The 21,388-nt window shown below is 33.9% G+C and overlaps 1 protein-coding gene across 1 annotated transcript; it reads right to left on the bottom strand.

Annotated features, from left to right (window-relative positions):
* Positions 1-9,813: 9,813 nt before the first annotated feature.
* Positions 9,814-10,518, bottom strand: LOC145791599 (uncharacterized). Its single transcript, XM_082871970.1, has one exon. The coding sequence runs from the start codon at positions 10,516-10,518 to the stop codon at positions 9,814-9,816; it is 705 nt and encodes a 234-aa protein (XP_082728096.1).
* Between the last annotated feature and the right edge of the window lie 10,870 nt (positions 10,519-21,388).

Raw genomic sequence — 21,388 nt, 5'->3', positions numbered from 1 at the left:
TTCTTAGTTTAGTGGCATTTGAAAGTGTCACAAAACTATTCTTCTAACGACATTTTTTGGTCTTGTGGCATTTTGAACAAGTGCCATTTCTATCGGTGCCACGATAGATACTTGCAAGTGCCACTGCACCATTATGGCTGAAAACTTTCAATGACATTTTAATGTCATGGTAGATATTATTTGTAGCACTATCAAGCGCCATTAAAAAAAGAGTTAGTGACACTTGTAAGTGTCATTACACCATCAAGACTAAAACCTTTCAGTGACACTTTAATGTCATTGTAGGCACTATTCGTGACGCTATCAAGTGTCATTCATGACGATAATTTGTTGTAGAACAATTTGATCCGCTCTTGCGGAGACTCGAACCGCCAACCTTCCGCACCATAAACCTTATACACCACACTCTTCCCACTACACCTCTATAGCACCACATGATTATATATGCAACATATATTATTTATATAGTGCATACATCCATATTAATATAAAAGTATATGTATAAACATAATTATTTTATTGAACATAATTTATGTAAATAAACTATTTACTACCAAAATAAAAAAAAGACCACTTTTGGCGACTAAAAATATTTTTTAGTCGCCAATTCTATACTTTTGGCTACTAATTATTTTTTAGTTGCTAAAAAATTTAACTTTTGTCGATTAAAATCGGATTTGGTCGCCGAAGATGCACTTTCAGCTACCAAAATTTTAGTCACCAAAAAATTTTATTCCCGCCTTAGGATTTTAGTTCTCCCGCGCTAAAAATGATCACTTTTGGCGACTAAACTTATTTTTTAGTCGCCAATTGTAGACTTTTGGCTACTAAAATTTTTTTTGGCACAAAAAAGCTTTACTTTTGGCTACCAAAATTTTTTTAGTCGGTAAAACCCATATAATCAGCAACCAAACTTATTTTTAGTCGCCAATTGTAGACTTTTGGCTACTAAATTTTTTTAGTCGCCAAAAAGCTTTACTTTGGGCTACTAAAAATTTTTTAGTCACTAAAACCCATATAATCAGCGACCAAACTTAGTTTTAGTCGCCAATTGTAGACTTTTACTAAAATTGTTTAGCGCCAAAAAGTTTTACTTTTGGCAACTAATGCTGTTTTGGTCGCTGAAAGCTATACTTTCAGCGACCAAATTTTTTTGATCAGGAAATTTAGTCGCCGAATATGCTTTTTCCTATAGTGTATATTGAGTTTAATTCATTTATTTTTAATCATTTACTGCATTTTAAAAATTTAGAAAATATGTTGGCATTTTTTGTTTTTTCAAAAATGTCATTATAAGTTTGGAAAGTTTTTGGCTTAGTGGCATTTCTCAAAATACTATAAAATATTTGTTTATGACACTTTTCACCTAAGTGCCATAAAAAGTAATTTACACCTACCTAGTGTCCTGACATTTTTTAAAAAATGCCATTACAAATATTCATAAAAAGTTTTTGTAGTGACATTTTTGTTGTAGTGAAGTGACATTTTTTTTAATTGAAATGCCACTAGAGCCTTGTATGTTTGTGGCTCTATGGCATTTTTCTAAAAAATGCCATCAAATATTATTTTTGTGACATTTTTTAAGAACATGCCACTAGTATGGTGTCACTAAACTATGTTTTTGTTGTAGTGTTGTGACACTTGTTTATTGAAATGTCACTAGAGCCTTTTATGTTTGTCGTTTTGTGGCATTTTTAAAAAACGTGCCACTAAATATCATTTTTGTGTCATTTTCTAAAAATATGTCACTAGTGTAGTGCCACTAAAGTATGTTTTTGTTGTAGTTTTGTGACACTTGTTCATTGAAATGTCACTAGAGCCTTTTATGTTTGTCGTTTTGTGGCATTTTTCAAAAACGTGCCACTAAATATCATTTTTTGTGGCATTTTCTAAAAATATGCTACTAGTGTAGTGCCACTAAAGTATGTTTTTGTTGTAGTGTCGCAACGAAACACTATCACGAACTGTGTCGTCGTCTTCTCTTTTATAGGAACGAAATCCTACCACAACAAAAACAGGGGGAAACATATATATTATTTTGTATATAATATATATCAATATATAGACATAAGGGTATAATAGTTCAACAAAAAATATAAACCAGGAAAAAAAGGATCTTATGAAATAAAAGTATAAACACATGGGACTAATTAGGTTATAATTTTTCTTTGCGGACTTATTGAGATAGAACACCTTTAGATGAGATTTATCAATAAAAAAATCCAATTAAAATTATTGATTTAGAAGAAAATGAAGTGAATTTTAACGTGGGAGATCCGATGTGGCAAGAGATAATTGGGCGGAGGATCCAGGTGGAGTGGTAACGTGAGCCCACGTATCTACGTATAAATATACGTATTCCGATCTTCTCCCCCGGACTCCCTCTCCCAGACTCAAAACGCCCTCTCTCTCTCTCTCTCTGCGATCTTCAAAGTCGGGCGATCCGAGCGCTGATCGGCCATTGTTCTCCTGATTCTAAGGTGAGTTCACTTCTCTCTCTCTCTCTCTCTATATATATATATATATATCTTGTGATTTATAACCTGTGATGCAAGATTTGCGATTTTTTGATGTCAAGGTTTAGCTGTTCTTATGGCTTCCGATCAGAGAATCTTGAGATCTGTGCTAGGGTTTTAGTTGTGTAACTTTCATGAGATGCTATGGTTTTTTTCCCCCTAGATTCTGTATCTGTGAAAATTCGGGGAATTGGGTATGCTTCCTGATCAATTTTGTGTTTGAGTAATTTGCCAAAAAAAATTAAAAAAAATTCTAGGTAATTGTCAAGTTGGATTGCTCCTGGTCTTTTTTCTTTTTTTTTTTTTTTTTTTTTTTTTTTTGGGTGCGAATATCAGTTGTATTTTATGTGAACTTGTTTTTATTGTCGATGTCGATTGAATCTTCTGTTTGTTGTATTGAGGACATCTTAGGCATCATTTGGGACTCTATACATTTTAGCCAAAAAAAACCAAATAGTCACTGTCACATCACTATGTCTAGTTTTCTCTGCACATATTTTCTTTAAAAAATAAAAATAATTACTAAAGTAGTATCTTTCCAAATGACGCCTAGTGTGACTTGTGATATATATATATATATATATTTTAAAACTTCTTGAAAGTGCATTCAAAGAGGTCCTTTGTTTAGCTTTCTTTTATTTTCTTTGTGCTTTTACTGAAAGAAGAGTTTGCTTTCAAATATCTCTGGATGTGTGAAATTTATGTAAGGGATCAATATCTTATTTCCTTCTGAGTTGGTGGGACTTGCTCAATCTTCTAAGGGCAAATACAACTGTAGTCGTTACATTTTGCCCTTGTGGTATTTTCATCCCTAGACTTTAAATTGGCTCAATTTTGATTATTAATTTTAGGTTTGTATCAGTATTTAAGGTTGTTAAGACCTTAAGATATATTCTGGAAATTACCGCATATGGTGGGGATCCTGGAAGGTATTCATACCCATTGGACAACACTCTGAGTTCTAAAACTTTGGATAAATTTGCATCAGAGAGTGCAATACTCAGATTAGGATAGATATCAAAATAGACTGGACCATGGGATAAACTGGTTTCAACAGCTCCCATGAGAGAGGCTCTCCAGTCAGTACATCGTCCATCTCTAAGGGTACACTGAAGACTGATATTTTAACCTAAAAGGGTCAAAGGTTTGAAGGCTATCTAGACAAGTCCTATGTGGACATACTTGTATTTTTCTAGGAAAGGGTATAGATCCTGGAAATGAAGGAGATGTATTATCTCATCATTGTTCTGGACAGGCATAGCATGTTCAAATGTTTTGATTATGCGTTTACTGGAAAAATCAAGTTTACCTATCTTATAGATGGTATCTGGTTTTACTTTTAGGATAGTCCACTTATCAAGAGCTTCCTTAACCTCTTGATAGGCAACTAGTTCTCTGGCTTCTGATGAAGAAGCTTCTGTATTGGCCACTGTTTGGGCTACTGTAGAGACGGTATCTGCTATAGGTTCTGTAGACATTAGGATGTATGATGACTATATATGTATAATTAATTCAGAATAAAACTAACTATAACACATAATAAACTTGGCTCTAATACCAATAATGGTGCTTGCACAGGTTATGGCTAACACGTCTGTCAACGACTTACGAGACAAGACCTAACTGCACTCACTGCTAACGGTCTAACTCTACGCGACTTAGGTGACGTCCCATTAACCCTAACGTTGTCGTAACCATCATTAAGCACTGACCCAAGAATATTATTAATTATGGTTTTATTTTATTTTAGATTAATTATGCCATATATGATCTCATGATCTAATTGTCTGAAGGAGGTGGAGGCCTACCGGCCAATATGAGCAAACAGATTTGTTCCTGAATTTGTAATTGCGTTTGTTCAATTAATCTATTAACTTCTTCTAATTGTTGTAGACCCCAAGGGTCATTAGGCCAGATTGATAGGAAATTTGAGAAAATATTATTTTTTCGATTTATATGATATGTTAATATATCATTTAATATAATAAGTACATATTCAGACATGCATAATGAAATAGAAAAGAATACTTACAAACAGTACTTACTCAATACGGCACACTTTATTAGATACTTGAAGAGTGTATATTACAAGAGCACACCTGAGAGAGTACAAATTTGTAAACGGAAAAACTAAAATTTCGTTCTGCCTCAACAAGGGTGAGGATGCCCTTTATATAGAAATGAAAATATTACAAGAGATGTATCTGCGAGACAGGTGGTGTGTCCTGGATAGGCTGGAGTCGATCATCTTTATCTCCTTCTGATCCCTTATCAATAAGTGTCGGTAGGATGGACAGCTGGATGGCGTCAATTAAGTATGGCAGACAAGGAATCTGCTTTTAGAAAAAGTATCCAAAAGTATTTTTGTCGCCATGTGGAGCTGGATCACGCGTCTGAATGAGTGGAAAATAAAGGAAAATTATTCTGCTTTTCCTTTTCCTTTTTTGTCCTTTTCTTGACTGAGCTTGTCGGCAATTAGTCCTGTGAGAGAATCTCAAAAATCTCCAAGATTGGGATCAGCATCGTCTGGTTCTTGAGCTTCACCAGCTAACACGCTGAACTCATTATCATCATTGTATGGATCAGGATGGCCTTCATCTTCATGACTGGCACCTGACTTCATGCTGATGTCATCACGGTTGAGAGATTGGAGAAATTGCTCCTTCATGTAATCCATACTTTTGATTACTAATTCTGATTCAGAAAGTGCTGGAAATTTTTGCCTTAATTCATTTTGATTAATATTTTGTATGGATCAGGATGAGCTTCCTTAACCTCTTGAGAATACCGCCAAACCCTAAATCAAAAGCATCAGTTTCAACAATTTTTTCCATTCTGGATTAGGTAAAGAAAGGCAAGGTAGAGTTTGAACTCTAGCCTTAATTTTCTTTACTGCTGTTGTATGTTCTGGACTCCATGCAGGAGGATTTTTTTCTGAGTCTGGAATATAGAATTGCTGCATCAGTAGCAAGGTTAGGATAGTAATCATGAATATAATTTAAACTATCCAAAAATCTCTGTAATTGAGTTTTATCTTTAATTTCATTAGGAAATTTAGAAGCAAATTCCATACTTCTATTTATAGGAATAATAGTGCCATTGTGAATATTATGGCCTAAAAATCGGATAGTTGTCTGAAAAAGTTTTATTTTGGAAGCAGAAACTACTAAACCATTTTTTATGATAACATGCTTAAAAATATTAAGATGTTTCACGTGTTGGTCAATTGATGAGGAGAAAAGTAAAACATCATCAATATAACAAATTGAGAATTCTGTATAAGGATTGAATATGTCATTCATTATATGCTGGAATTCTGATGGAGCATTTTTTAAACCAAATGGCATTACATTCCATTCGAAATGCCCAAAGGGTACAGTAAAAGCAGTTTTATACCTGTCTTCTTCAGTGATTTGGACTTGCCAAAATCCTGATTTCATATCAAATTTGGAAAATACGACGGCATCGCGGAGGCGATCTAAAAGATCTTTTTTGTTTGGGACAGGATACCTTATCCACTGTAAGGCTTCATTGAGAGGTTTGTAATTGATTACTAATCGTGGAGTACCTCTTTCGATTTCGGCATTTTTATTCACATAAAATGCAGTACAACTCCAAGGAGATTTACTGGGGCGAATGAGTTTCTTCTGGAGAAGCGTATTGATCTCTGTTTTACAGAGTTCCATGTACTCTTTTTTCATTTGACTAGGGTGAGCACGAGTAGGAATTTTCCGCTCATCATAACCGGGTTCATAAGGTAGGGAGACAATATGCTTCTTCCTATTCCAAAAAGCATTGGGAAGATCACTGCAGATTTCCTGTTTGAAATTCTTGTTCAAGAATTTTGATTTTCTGTTGGAAAGAGGATTGACTAATCCTTTGTTCTGTAGTAAGAAAACTAATCTCTTTTTGCAGGAAATTAGTTTGCTTTTCTTTGAAATTAACTAAGTCCTTGATTTGGTCAAGTTCCTTAGTATAGGGTTGTGTAATAAACTCAAAAATAATTGGTTGATTATTCAGGTTTGTATGAATGCCAATAGAATCAATCTTCAAAATTGGCATCAACAGACACAGGAAAGGAGTACCAAGAATTATGGCCTGAGACATGTTCTTAATAAGAACAAAAGAGGTGGGAAGACATAATCCTTGATTACAAATTAAAACTTCTGGAAGTTTATACTGGATGTAGAGGGTATTACCACTTGCACTTCTAAGTGATTGCATTGTTTTATGAAAGTATTTGGTTGGAATAAGTCCTTCCTGAATACAATTCATATTAGCACCACTATCAACAAGGGCAATGGCATCTTTGATGATAAAGTCAGGTTTTATCATAAAAGTAATTCGGATGTACCATTTCTGGAAAGTTACGGAGTTCATAAGCATTAAATAATCTGTTGCTTTGGTTTCTGGAGGATTCTTGGAAGTGGATTCTTCAACATTTTTATCTTTCTGAAGTTTGCTATTAATCCTTTTAATCTCAGAATTGATAGCGATGTTGGAATTTTGTAAATGCTTAACTTCTAATTGTAAAGCATTTACTTCCATTCTTAAATCCTGAATGGAGATGGGTTTTTCTTCTGTCTAGATATTTTGGAGTCGGTTAAAAACTTCTTTCATCGTATAGTGTTGTGGAGGAAGAATTTCTTCCTTCTTCTGTTGCTGTAAGCATAATTCTAGGAATTTTAATTTCATTTCTGGATTAGAAATTTGGTCAGCAAAATTAATAATTTTGTGTTCATTTGCTGTTAGAACATTAATACTGGGTCGTCCAATATCAAGTCCATTCATTTCAACTATTGCTTTCCAATAGTTGACTTCATCTGAAATTTGATTAATATTTGTTTGGCAATCACAAATTTCGGGATTTTCTTCTGATGTATTGGAAGAGTCTGAATATAAAACATTAAGCTCTTCTTCATTATCAGAAGAAGTGTCAGAATCTGAAAGCATTTGAAGAATTTGTTGCTTCAAATTATCATCTAAAGACAGTTCATTAAGCTTATGTTGTATTTTGGATTTACAACGGTTGGCATAATGTCCTGTCTGTCCACACTTATAACATTTAATAGTGGATTTGGATGATTTCTTTCTGTAAGGTTTTGATTGCTTCTTGTAAGGCGTAGCTTGATGAGCCTGTGGCTTAGCATACTTTTGTATTTTCTGGATTTTTTAGGATAAGATTTGGATTTTGTTATCTTTTTATATTTTCTGGATTTGGGGTATTGTAAAGTATCACCATAGGCAAATTGTTCACAGAACTCGCCTATTTCTTTTCGACCAGTAAGATGTTGATGTTTCATTTGTTGTTGGAGTTTGAGTTCATTGCAGAGAGCAAGACCTTCATCAGTAATTATGGCAATTAGCTGACCATAGGTATATCTATAATAAGGTATAGACATTCTATCATGTCGGTCACGCAATTTCTTCCTAACTCTTTCAGCAAAAAGAGTAGGTAAGCCATCTATAAATTTGGCCTTCCAATGTTCGGAACTGGCATCTGTACGTCGATGAACTTTCATCATGAAAACATCTTTGTACCATCTAAAATGAGATAAAGATGGACATCGCAATTTCTGAAGAAGTTCACGAGTACGATCTTCAAGGCCAGTAACATTGCCAATAAAATGCTGGATGATGGTATTTACTAAGGTGTAAACAGCATCTTGTTCTGGAACTTCAGTTCTAGTAATAGGATCCAGGCGTGTTCGGGTTGAAGTTAGGATTTCGTCATTTTGAGCTGTTGTGAGAATATTATCCCACCATCCTTTAAGGATACCGGTGAAACCGCTGACAATAAATCTCACAACCTAATGGTCTGTGTTTTCATTTTGTTTGCAAACAGTTGCAAACATCATCATGTGCTGTAAAGTTTCATATATTTGATAATCAGTTAAACCATCTATGTTCCATTCATAAATGGTACGACTTTGGTAATGTTTTTGATTTTGTAGGAAATTTTCTTCATACAAGATATCAACAGGAGTTGGTCTGGAATAATAATACCTACTTGGGGCTAGGTAAGGGTGTCTATCAACCTTAGTGTCATACATGACCCTATTGATATCACTAGGCTGATCATCCTGGAAATTAGCTTGAATTTCAGCTATTTGTTGAATGGTTAATTCGGAAAGAGGTTCTTCTTTGGCTATGTGATCTCTGGATAACATATTGACCTGGGACGGCCCAAAGCCAGTTGTCGAAAGATTAAGATTTTTAATTTTATCTATCAAAGTGTTCATAAATTCAGTATTATCATGCTTTGGTTCCAAATTAAAATTGGTAACCGTCGGATTAGGTTTTAGTAAAGCAGGCTGGATTTCCGGTTGCTTCATTGGTTGAATTTGACAATGTTCTTTTAAATGAACAACCGTTTCTTCAATTCGGGTTAACTGTTTCCCCATGGTTTGACAGTAAAGATTAGTGTAATTATTCTGTTTAATAACAGGAATAAATTCTTTGACTGTCAAAGCATTGGTACTTTTAGGAGGAGGCTCCATAAAAGGGGAGATAACTAAAGGTTGGCTGGAAGTTGTATCACTAAGAAGTAATTCTAAAGATTTGGCTGGAGGATGGATGGAGGTATACATATGTCCATCAGTGGTGACCCAATTTCTTTGGATATTTTCTAGTACGTTAACCTGGGAAATCGGGATTTGTGCATGGGTTTTGAACCATAAGGGAAAAGGTTGGAGTATTTGGTGGATTTCCAAATATCTATAATACTGGATTTTGAAATTTTGTATCTGCGCTGGAGTATGATTGGCAAAATACCAATTTCTGAAGTCGGTATATTGTTCATGGTAAAAGTCTTGATTTAAGACTTTTCTATTTGCACTACCAGGGCTAAAATCCATTAAACTTCAAAGTTCATGTCGCTGGCAGTAGGACTGTAAGGTCCTTTGCTACTGGATTTCCTTGGCTCATAAGTGCCATGCGGGATTTTGTTGGGTGAAAGTTGTAATCCGTGAACAATAGGATCCATAGGATCTATATGATCAGGAGTACTATGTGACCTGGATGACAGTCCTTGAAGGACAGCTTCAGGGGGTTCAATACTAGAGTGTCTGGATGATTCGGGAAGATCTACCTTATATGGTTCTCTAAAAGAGGGTGTAGATCTAACACTAGCAGTTGACATGCTTCTGGTTCTGTCTTTGTGGTCTATGGAAACGGAGGTAAACATTACCACCTTCGGTTTGTATGACATCTTCCAAATTGTGCCTAACAATTGGTCTAGGGGGAACAGCATGGGTTATCTGCCATCTTTCTGGAAAGGTTATCTTTTCCCACTCAATCATTTTGGGAACAGTAACTTGGCTACTGTAAAGATTGGGGTATCAATCAAGACAGTGTGACCTGTGGGACTTTGTTTTCTAATATATGGATTTAAGGTTGTTAAGACCTTAAGATATATTCTGGAAATTACCGCATATGGTGGGGATCCTGGAAGGTATTCATACCCATTGGACAACACTCTGAGTTCTAAAACTTTGGATAAATTTGCATCAGAGAGTGCAATACTCAGATTAGGATAGATATCAAAATAGACTGGACCATGGGATAAACTGGTTTCAACAGCTCCCATGAGAGAGGCTCTCCAGTCAGTACATCGTCCATCTCTAAGGGTACACTGAAGATTGGTATTTTGACCTAAAAGGGTCAAAGGTTTGAAGGCTATCTGGACAAGTCCTATGTGGACATACTTGTATTTTTCTAGGAAAGGGTATAGGTCCTGGAAATGAAAGAGATGTATTATCTCATCATTGTTCTGGACAGGCATAGCATGTTCAAATGTTTTGATTATGCGTTTACTGGAAAAATCAAGTTTACCTATCTTATAGATGGTATCTGGTTTTACTTTCAGGATAGTCCACTTATCAAGAGCTTCCTTAACCTCTTGATAGGCAACTAGTTCTCTGGCTTCTGATGAAGAAGCTTCTGTATTGGCCACTGTTTGGGCTACTGTAGAGACGGTATCTGCTATAGGTTCTGTAGACATTAGGATGTATGATGACTATATATGTATAATTAATTCAGAATAAAACTAACTATAACACATAATAAACTTGGCTCTGATACCAATAATGGTGCTTGCACAGGTTATGGCTAACACGTCTGTCAACGACTTACGAGACAATACCTAACCGCACTCACTGCTAACGGTCTAACTCTACGCGACTTGGGTGACGTCCCATTAACCCTAACGTGTCCTAACCATCATTAAGCACTGACCCAAGAATATTATTAATTATAGTTTTATTTTATTTTATTTTATTTTAGATTAATTATGCCATATATGGTCTCATGATCTAATTGTCTCGTAAGTCGTTGACAGACGTGTTAGCCATAACCTGTGCAAGCCATGGCATTCAAATTGATGCCTTTCCTAACGATATCCGCACTGCATTTAATGAATGGCATGTTGCTTTCAGTCATCTTCCAGGACAGCAGGAAATTTCCATATCCAAATCTACAACTCATTTTGTTATCCGTTTTGGTATTCCGTGGATTTGGAAATGGGACTTTCAGACTGATTTTCAGAATAAAGTTCCTCGTTTAAAAAGAGTATTCTTTTATAAATTGTGGAATAAAATGGACGATCCAAAACCACGACAGGAATTACTCCAGAAAATTAAGGCTCATACTCAAGCCTGTTGGGATGCTACTCCCAAACTCATCCCAACTGCTCCAGTCCAGAATCCATTTGTCCAGATTCAAAATGAATTAAGGCAAAAATTTCAAGCACTTTCTGAATCAGAATTAGTAATCAAAAGTATGGATTACATGAAGGAGCAATTTCTCCAATCTCTCAACCGTGATGACATCAGCATGAAGTTAGGTGCCAGTCATGAAGATGAAGGCCATCCTGATCCATACAATGATGATAATGAGTTCAACGTGTTAGCCGGTGAAGCTCAAGAACCAGACGATGCTGATCCCAATCTTGGAGATTTTTGGGATTCTCTCACATGACTAATTGCCGACAAGCTCAGTCAAGAAAAGGACAAAAAAGGAAAAGGAAAAGCAGAATAATTTTCCTTTATTCTCCACTCATTCAGACGCGTGATCCAGCTCCACATGGCGACAAAAATACTTTTGGATACTTTTTCTAAAAGCAGATTCCTTGTCTGCCATACTTAATTGACGCCATCCAGCTGTCCATCCTACCGACACTTATTGATAAGGGATCAGAAGGAGATAAGGATGATCGACTCCAGCCTATCCAGGACACGCCACCTGTCTCGCAGATACATCCCTTGTAATATTTTCATTTCTATATAAAGGGCATCTTCACCCTTGTTGAGGCAGAACGAAATTTTAGTTTTTCCGTTTACAAGTTTGTACTCTCTCTCAGGTGTGCACTTGTAATATACACTCTTCAAGTATCTAATAAAGTGTGCCATATTGAGTAAGTACTGTTTGTAAGTATTCTTTTCTATTTCATTATGCATGTCTGAATATGTACTTATTATATTAAATGATATATTAGCATATCATATAAATCGAAAAAATAATCTTTTCTCAAATTTCCTATCAATCTGGCCGAATGACCCTTGGGGTCTACAACAATTAGAAGAAGTTAATAGATTAATTGAACAAACGCAATTACAAATTCAGGAACAAATCTGTTTACTCATATTGGCCAGTAGGCCGCCACCTCCTTCAGACAATTAGATCATGAGACCATATATGGCATAATTAATCTAAAATAAAATTATAATTAATAATATTCTTGGGTCAGTGCTTAATGATGGTTACGACAACGTTATGGTTAATGGGACGTCACCCAAGTCGCGTAGAGTTAGACCGTTAGCAGTGAGTGCGGTTAGGTCTTGTCTCGTAAGTCGTTGACAGACGTGTTAGCCATAACCTGTGCAAGCACCATGGGACAGGCGATCTTCAAAACCCCTCTCTCTTTCCTAGGCTCAAAACCCTCTCTCTCTCTACGATCTTCAAAGTCGGGCGATCCGAGCGCTGATCGGCCATTGTTCTCTTGATTCTAAGGCGAGTTCACTTCTCTCTCTCTCTCTCTATATATATATATATCTTGTGATTTATAACCTGTGATGCAAGATTTGCGATTTTTTGATGTCAAGGTTTAGCTGTTCTTATGGCTTCCGATCAGAGAATCTTGAGATCTGTGCTAGGGTTTTAGTTGTGTAACTTCCATGAGATGCTATGGTTTTTTTCCCCCCTAGATTCTGTATCTGTGAAAATTCGGGGAATTGGGTATGCTTCCTGATCAATTTTGTGTTTGAGTAATTTGCCAAAAAAAATTAAAAAAAATTCTAGGTAATTGTCAAGTTGGATTGCTCTTGGTCTTTTTTCTTTTTTTTTTTTTTTTTGGGGTGTGAATATCAGTTGTATTTTATGTGAACTTGTTTTTATTGTCGATGTCGATTGAATCTTCTGTTTGTTGTATTGAGGACATCTTAGGCATCATTTGGGACCAAACATTTTAGCCAAAAAAACCAAATAGTCACTGTCACATCACTATGTCTAGTTTTCTCTGCACATATTTTCTTTAAAAAATAAAAATAATTACTAAAGTAGTATCTTCCCAAATGACGCCTAGTGTGACTTGTGATATATATATATATATATATGTATTTTAAAACTTCTTGAAAGTGCATTCAAAGAGGTCCTTTGTTTAGCTTTCTTTTATTTTCTTTGTGCTTTTACTGAAAGAAGAGTTTGCTTTCAAATATCTATGGACGTGTGAAATTTATGTAAGGGATCAATATCTTATTTCCTTCTGAGTTGCTGGGACTTGCTCAATCTTCTAAGGGCAAATACAACTGTAGTCGTTACATTTTGCCCTTGTGGCATTTTCATCCCTAGACTTTAAATTGGCTCAATTTTGATTATTAATTTTAGGTTTGTATCAATTTGGTTCAACGAAAGTATAGGGATTACTGGTGTAATTTATCTATTTATTATTATGAGATATGGGTTTTAATTTCTTTGAAGCAAGCATGTCTGCAGAGAATAAAGAATTAATTTTTTGTCAATTGATGACCACTGATGTAATGTTAAATAGGCCCTTTTTGGTGTAGATTATTGGAAGGTAAAAACTGATAATCAGAAAGCAGAAACTAAAAGCACATCTCTCCCAACCTTTAGATTATCAACTTTTTTTAGCTTATTTATGCCTAATAAGTTATAACCAGAAATTGTACCAAACAATCTGGCATATATTTCTAAATTAAAATAAACTATAATCACATTTTTTAAGTTGTAACAAACACCCCCATAGTGATTCTAGTTGGTGAAATATGGCAGCCAATAACTTCTTAGTAGAGAAAGCTTTCTGTTCCTATAATTGAATCAATTGATTAATTTTGCAACTTCATTGGAGAATGTAAAATAACAATTTTGAAATTAACATATGGTATTAATGGCTAGTAAGTTTCCTGTAGAACATCATAACAGTTTCTTTAAATAGCTAAGGACTTTGAAATTTTGGTATTTTGTGGATGAATGATAAAATTGTTAGGAATGGTTTCAAACACTCCTTTCTGAGAATCCTGCAAAACTTTAAATGGACTAAACAACGGCTATTCTTTGTTTGCTCATACTCAAATTGGAAATAATGTATCCTATTTTTATGCTATGCTCAAGTACATCAGCTATGTGGAAGATGATACAACATTTGTCTTGCACCAAAACAATTGACAATGTTCATTCAATGTGCTTTGGAAGTCCCAAAACTTTTACTAGGAGAAACTTAAAGATTAGGAATATTTATGTCATATTTTGTTGCCTACATCTTTGTTTTCATATCATATGAAGCGCCAATGGGGTCACGTAAGCTCCTGATGGCTCTTGTTTTACTGTATACATCTTATGTGTGTCCCTTTGTGGTGGTGCTTTTTTAATAAACTTTCTTATCCAAAAATACGTTTTGTTTTTTTAAAAAAGCCTACACGTTGATAGTTTTGGACCACCTTGTACACATATTCTTAAAAGAGACCTTTGACATTCTCTTTCAGTTACTGTCACTTAAAATTGTCATGAGGTGCAGTGTTATCACATGATAACTATGTTATCTGAAATTATGGTTGATTGAGGATGCAAGTTATTGAATTGCCAGTTTATGTTTTCTGTGCTTCTGTCAGGATAATGCATTGATGATTGAACATTGGTCATATTTCATTTGTATATATTAAATGTTACCAAGCCTACATGCTTTGGTATGCCCATGACAACCTATGAGACACCTGTCCTCCCTACTTTTATCAGCTGCGAATAGCAGTGAGCTTCGGCTGCTATATATATGCAGGATTATTTAATACTTCTCCATATGCATATAAGCCTTTAGTCTAAAAAAAAATTGGTGTGAATTTGCCAGTTGAATAAAATAGAGGATTCTAATGTTGTTGATATACTAATTTATCAAAAAAAAATAAATGTTGTTGATATACTATTTGTATTGTCAAATGTAATTGTGTACAACTTAGGACTACCATAATTCTTTCTTTATGTTTTTGTTTGAATGATCCTATTGTGCATATGCATGCATCTTTTCGGGGCGGGTGGGATGGGTGGATGGATGAAGCTTTGTGTGGCCAAATAAGGAATGAACAGAGTGGGTGTTTGGTTCTGAACTTGAAAATAGTTTGTTGCAGAGATGGCTCTAAATGGAGGAGAACCCCCTAGAGGAAGTGCAGCAGCAGCTGCTGCCAATCTGCGTAGGAGGAGGACGACAAGTGGTGGTGGGGCTGCAGGAGGAGCAAGCGGCACCATGCTCCAGTTTTACACAGATGATGCCCCAGGACTCAAGATTTCTCCCAATGTTGTTCTTGTTATGAGCATTGGTTTCATAGCATTTGTTGCCGTTCTTCATGTCATGGGTAAGCTCTACTTTGTGCATAGGGAGGCTTGAGATAGGCTCTGTTACCAGATTGATTGGTAAATGTACTAAATTTTGGATTTTCATTGGCTGTTTCGGTTTGGGTTCTCATGATATATGATTTTCAAGAGTCATTACTGTTCTTTAGTTTTTTGGATATACCATTGGGGAAGCACAATTTTTCCATCATGGAATCTGCAAATGCCCTATATGAGGGTGATTGTGATCATCTCTTGATTATTAAAATCCAAGTTTTGGACACTTAAAATTGTTATGGATACTTAGACTAGTTCGGTCTGGCTGAGAGTTTGTCCAATTCAAGCTCAAATTGAAATGTAGAGGGATCTATTCAAGCCCAGTCCGAGCTTGACCTCTAGCCTGAATTTTCTTGGCTGAGCGTGAGCATGAGCATGAGCTTATCTCAAAAATAATTTGGGCTTGGCTCAAGCAGTCCAAATACAGTGCAAAATTTATTTGAAAATACAAAAGATACTCTCAAAAAATACATACACGGAACATACATAATAAGAATTTTGTTTTGAGTTATATGTACTAAGTAGCAGAATATATTACATTGCAATATAATTGAATCCAACAGTGAAAAAAATCAATATTTTCTATCTATATTTTATGTTTATTATTATTTATAATTTGGGTGGCGCTAATGCCACGAAGTGCAATGCTTGATCAAGTCAGTTGATTCTCCTGCTGTTTTCTTCTCTCCCACCCAACCCTGAAAACAGAGCATCGACCTGTTGGATCTTGACAACTCATATTTAACCAATCCTCAACACCAAAGATCCTCTAGAGTGTCTTTTTCCTAAAATTTCCTAAAGTGGTGTATTGTGTGGTTGAGATTTAATGTTGAAAAATTGATGTGACTTGTCATTAAATCTCAACCACACAATGCACCACTCTAAGAAATTTTAGAAAAAAAAAACTCTAAAGGATCCTTGCTCAATGCTCAAGCCCATGGGCATATCTCACTGTTGTTCCCCTTCATATAGCTTTCACTATTTCAATTAAATAAATGTACATATTTGTGCCAATGTTTTATAAAGAAAGTTTTTTGAGGCAACAATACTAAGATGGGTATTAGGGTGCCTCCATTTTTGTTGCTCTGTTTCCACACAGATATTGTAGGTCTTTTTGGGTGTGGTGTTAGACTTTTTTTTTTGGGCAAAATCTATTCTGATGTATAGGGGTTGTATGGCATGTCCTATATTAATACACTCTTTGTTTTTTGGTCTTGGGCGAATTACACTAAAAGTTTTTATAATTTGAGACTTATATCACTTTGGTGTCTAACTTTTCAATTTTGATACATTTGATCATGAATTTTGAATCTTATTCCAAATAAGAACAATTAAAGACATTGTTGTTCCATTTTAAGGGTAAAGTCGTCATACAATTTATTTTGTGTTGGTTAACTTATATGTTGTTTGAATTATAATGGCTTTTTTTTTTTTTTTTAATGAATAATGTTGAAACTTTTTTTGTTATAAAGTTCTGTTTGGTTTGGTTTGAGAATTTATTTAAATTGGTGAAACAAAATTAAAAATACATCATTTTTATATAATAATATCTTTTGAGAGGATAGAAATAATTTTTTTAAATAATTTGTTTTATATTTATTTTCGTTAAATTAGTTTTTATTTTTTTTAAAATCAAACATGATGACAACATTGATGTCATTATTAAATCAATTCATTAAGTTAAAAAATTCAAAATTAAAAATATTTTACATATTAAACATATCGATTATATATTAGAAGTATAATAACCATCAATTACATGATAACTATTTAAAAATATTTATTAATAACAAATACAACCATTTAGTCCATGATAACCATTCAAAAATATCAACAAAAATAACCTAAAAATATTTATTAACAACAAATATAACCATTTAGTCCATGATAACCATTCAAAAATATCAACAAAAACAATCGCTTATTACATGATCATCATTCAAACGCACACTGAAAATTAATTTGGTATAAAAATAAAAAAATAAAAAAATTTATCGTTTTTATATAACTTTATCTTTAGTGAGTAGATATAATTTTTAAAATTTTAAAAAAAAAAATTTGATATTTTTTTTTTGGTTAAATTGGCTTATATTTTATCAAATTGACAATTTTGCCGTGAGGCAACAATGTTTTTAATTATTCTTATTTGGAACGAGATGCAAGATTTAGGGTTAAATATATTACAATTGAAAGATCAGGGATCACACAAGTCTCAAATTACAAGGACTATTAGTGTAATTCGCCTTTATCTTTTTATTTTTTTTTTGAGTCACATCACCTTTATATTTTTCTACACATCTTTTCTTAAAAAATCAAAAAGTATACTTATTTAGATCATTTTAAACAATCTCATAAAGTGAAAGCTAGTGATGGTGTTGATATATTTGTGTTTCATATTTTGAATTTTTTCAAAATAATCTTAGAGGTGATATTTATGTAAAAAATAAAGAGAACATGATTTAAAGCCAAAATTATGAATTTGATAAAGCAAGTCGTTACCACTTGAGTAACAAATATTATATGTATATTTTTTTATCATTATTTTTATGTGCCGCTAGTAAAAATTACATTTAAAGAGAATAAAACGCATACATAAGAGTTCTCGTATTCAAATTACATAGCCGGTCAAAAACATTACACGCAGAAAGGAAAACATGAAAGTTAAATTGCAACCATGTAAAGTCACCATCATTACGAAGTACTTGAAATTTTATTTGTAGCTTCCAAATTAACAACCTTTTAGCAATCTTCTTAAGCATCCTTTTCTCAAAGCTCCAACACCACACGTCCAAGCGGGAAGACTTGAAAAACATAAGAAAGGAATCAGAAGTAAATTGTGACCGTCAATACGATGGTTAATGGAGATAGAGACGCTGAGGGGTTCCAAAGATATCAATATTAGAACTGTCTTTACTGATACTTCTTTTTTTTTTTTTTCCCCCAAGAACAACTTTGAGGGTGAGATACATCCATAGCCTTAATCCACGTCTTGTAGCGCACTTGGTAGAGACTTAGGAGTCAAGACTCAAGGTCTCAAGTTCGATATAAGAAAGGAATCATGAGTAAATTGTGACCGTCGATAGGATGGCTAATGGAGACAGAGACGTTGAGGGGTTCCAAAGATATCAATATTAGAACTGTCTTTACTGACACTCATTTTTTCTTTTTTTTCCCCAAGAACAACTTTGAAGGTGAGATACATCCGTAGCCTTAATCTACGTCTTGTAGCGCACTTGGTAGAGGCTTAGGGGTTAAGACTCGAGGTCTCAAGTTCGAAACTTTTTGGGTCAATTTTTTGAGCATAGCGTAGTTGGTTAAAAGGTTAGCCTTAAGTTGTTATTACCGCAACACTTAGTGTGGATTCAATATTCCTAATTGCGCGAGTTCTGACTTAAGCAGAACTTATCTTGAGAGGTCGGAACGAGTTCTCAATTTATAGTTTCTGACTCAGAACGAACAACATGGCACTTTGGTGATCTCTGTAAAGGGCGCTACCTTAAACTTGCGGGAGAGGAGGAGGATTTTCCTGCAACAAAAATAAAAAATAAAATTTACATAGCCTTATGGCTTCTCATTACACGGCGTTGGTGCCACTATTTGTTTAGATCGTTTCACAGAAAAGTGTAATCATTTTGGAGGAGCCAAACATATCACAAATAATGGCTCTCACTAAAAAGAAAATCATGCTTGTCCAAAATAGGACTAGCATCCGGAGACTGAACAGTTGGAATGACCGATTCATCCAAACAAGGAGAATTTGAGCTGCTGCCAAAAATGGAATTAATCATTAATGACTTCAATAGTGAGGATATTGCATCTCCAGGGATGAAAAATCATTTTATCTTGTGCCCATCTCTAATATACAAGACAGCAATAAGTTCTCTTATGGATATGGGTCAGGCTCTAATTGACCTTTGATTCTGCCCAATAGCCCTTTCAGGTATGAGCAAGTTTTCCAACTCTGGTTGAATTTATTCTTAAATTCCAGCCAAATTTAACTCAGAATTTAAGAATTAAGTTTTCCACCCATTAACCCTTAATTTTGCCCAATAGCTTCAGATTGTTGCATACAAACAAGTTTTCCAACCAAATTTTGAGCTAATTAATTCTTAAATTAAATGAATTTATTCATGAAACTAATCTGACTACTATGTTAACAAATCAAGTTGTTTGAGATTGATTTGTGTACTATGTAAATAAATAAGTTTGAATACATTTGAAATTCATTAACTATCTAAATTTGGCTCAAAAAAAAAGAAAAATAAAAGTAACTAACATTTTTTTTAATACTATCTGTACCTGTCAAAAACATTAACATCTTTTAAACCTCATTTTCAATAATCTTGTGCTTGTTTGGGAAGTGGTTATTTTAGAGGCTTTTTGACTTTTTGACTATTTTAGTAGGCTATTTTAGTTTTTGTATCTAGGTAGATGGGATGAATTTTTATTTGAATTGTTGTGTTGAAATGATGTTTGAAGTTAAAATGACAAATTTGTCTCTAAAATCACATTTTTTCAAAATTGATGTAAAGGGGCAAAATCACATTTTTTCAAAATTGATGTAAAGGGGCAAAATCGTAATTTACCAAGTGATGAAACAACTTGTCAATGTGCCTACACTGTCCCACGGCTACAGCTATTTATTTATTTATATATATTTTTTTTAATAAAAAGGGTTGGTTTAGGGGCTTTTTGGCTTTTTTTTTAGTTTGAGGCAATTTTAGCCTCCAACCCATCTTCCCAAACACCCCCCTTGTGTTACTACGACGCTGACAAATCAAGTGATTCGAATTTGATTTGTATACTTTGAAAATGAACAAACTTGAACACATTTGAAACTCATTAATTATCTAAATTTGGCTCAAAAAAAATTATTAAAAAAAAAAAACTCAAACATAATTTTTTATTTTTTTTAATTTACTATCTATCTGTCCAAAAAAAAAAACCATTTAACATTTTTTAAACCTCATTTTCATTCATCTTGTGTCAGCACTAACACATGAAATAATGTTTCTAGACGACTAAGAGTAACAATCACAGTAACCTGTCATTTTGGTTGGCTTAACTAGATTGACTTAACTAGATGGGAGACGAGGTCCTAATACTTTATTTGATTTGTTGAAATAAGATGAAATGAAATAAAATAATAACTTTCAAAAAAATTTCTATGAAATGACCAGTTAAAATAATGAAAAATAATTCCATTTGTAATGTGTTTGTTATTAATTTTTTAATCTAACAAACACAGAAATGCAAATTTTAATAGAATAATCATTTTTTTTACCAACTCATTCCAGTTACCTAAGCAATGAATAATTTTCAATCATGCCATGCTCACTGTGTAATGACCCTATTTGATAGGGCTTATTTTTAATTTATTTTAACTTTTAGCTTAATTTAAACTATTTTAATGTGTCTAGTTCAACTTAACAATACAGCTTATAACTTTTTGTAAGTCAAAAATCAACTTATTTTTTGAGTAGGGGAGGAGAAGCTTAATTTAAAAGTCAAAAATCAGCTTATATTCACAGTTATAAGCTATAAGTTATAATCACTTTCCTATAACTCTACCAAACGGGGCCAATGCAGAGGACAAAGCGAAGGCTTTTTAGAATGTGTTTAGAATAGAAATTTGAATAAGAATGAATTTTGAGAGGAATTTTAAAAGATACAAGAAAATGCAAGAGAAATGAAAAATAAAATAAAAATCATATACATTCACATTTTCCTTTTTCATTCTTTCCAAATCACTAATCAAATCTATGATCCAACAACAACCGAAATTATGATAAAATTATTAACCAACAAATGGGTATACCATAGAAAGTTAGACCAAGCCATCTTTTTATCACCAGCAATTGAACTATAAAACATCTTAATTAAATGAATTCAGGAACCCAAAATACACGGGGGGGCATGCAAAATGCAAAAACAAAATCAAAATATATTTACATTTATATAAGATATATTGTCTATACATT

The sequence above is a fragment of the Camellia sinensis genome, chromosome 5 (genome assembly GCF_055761805.1).
Source record: "Camellia sinensis isolate YWXY chromosome 5, ASM5576180v1, whole genome shotgun sequence".
NCBI classification, from domain to species: Eukaryota; Viridiplantae; Streptophyta; class Magnoliopsida; order Ericales; family Theaceae; genus Camellia; species Camellia sinensis.
This window is presented reverse-complemented; position numbering and strand designations above follow the sequence as displayed.

Coding starts and splice junctions, on each gene's coding strand:
- LOC145791599 (XM_082871970.1), bottom strand. CDS start 10,518: ATGTCTACAGAACCTATAGCAGATACCGTCTCTACAGTAGCCCAAACA.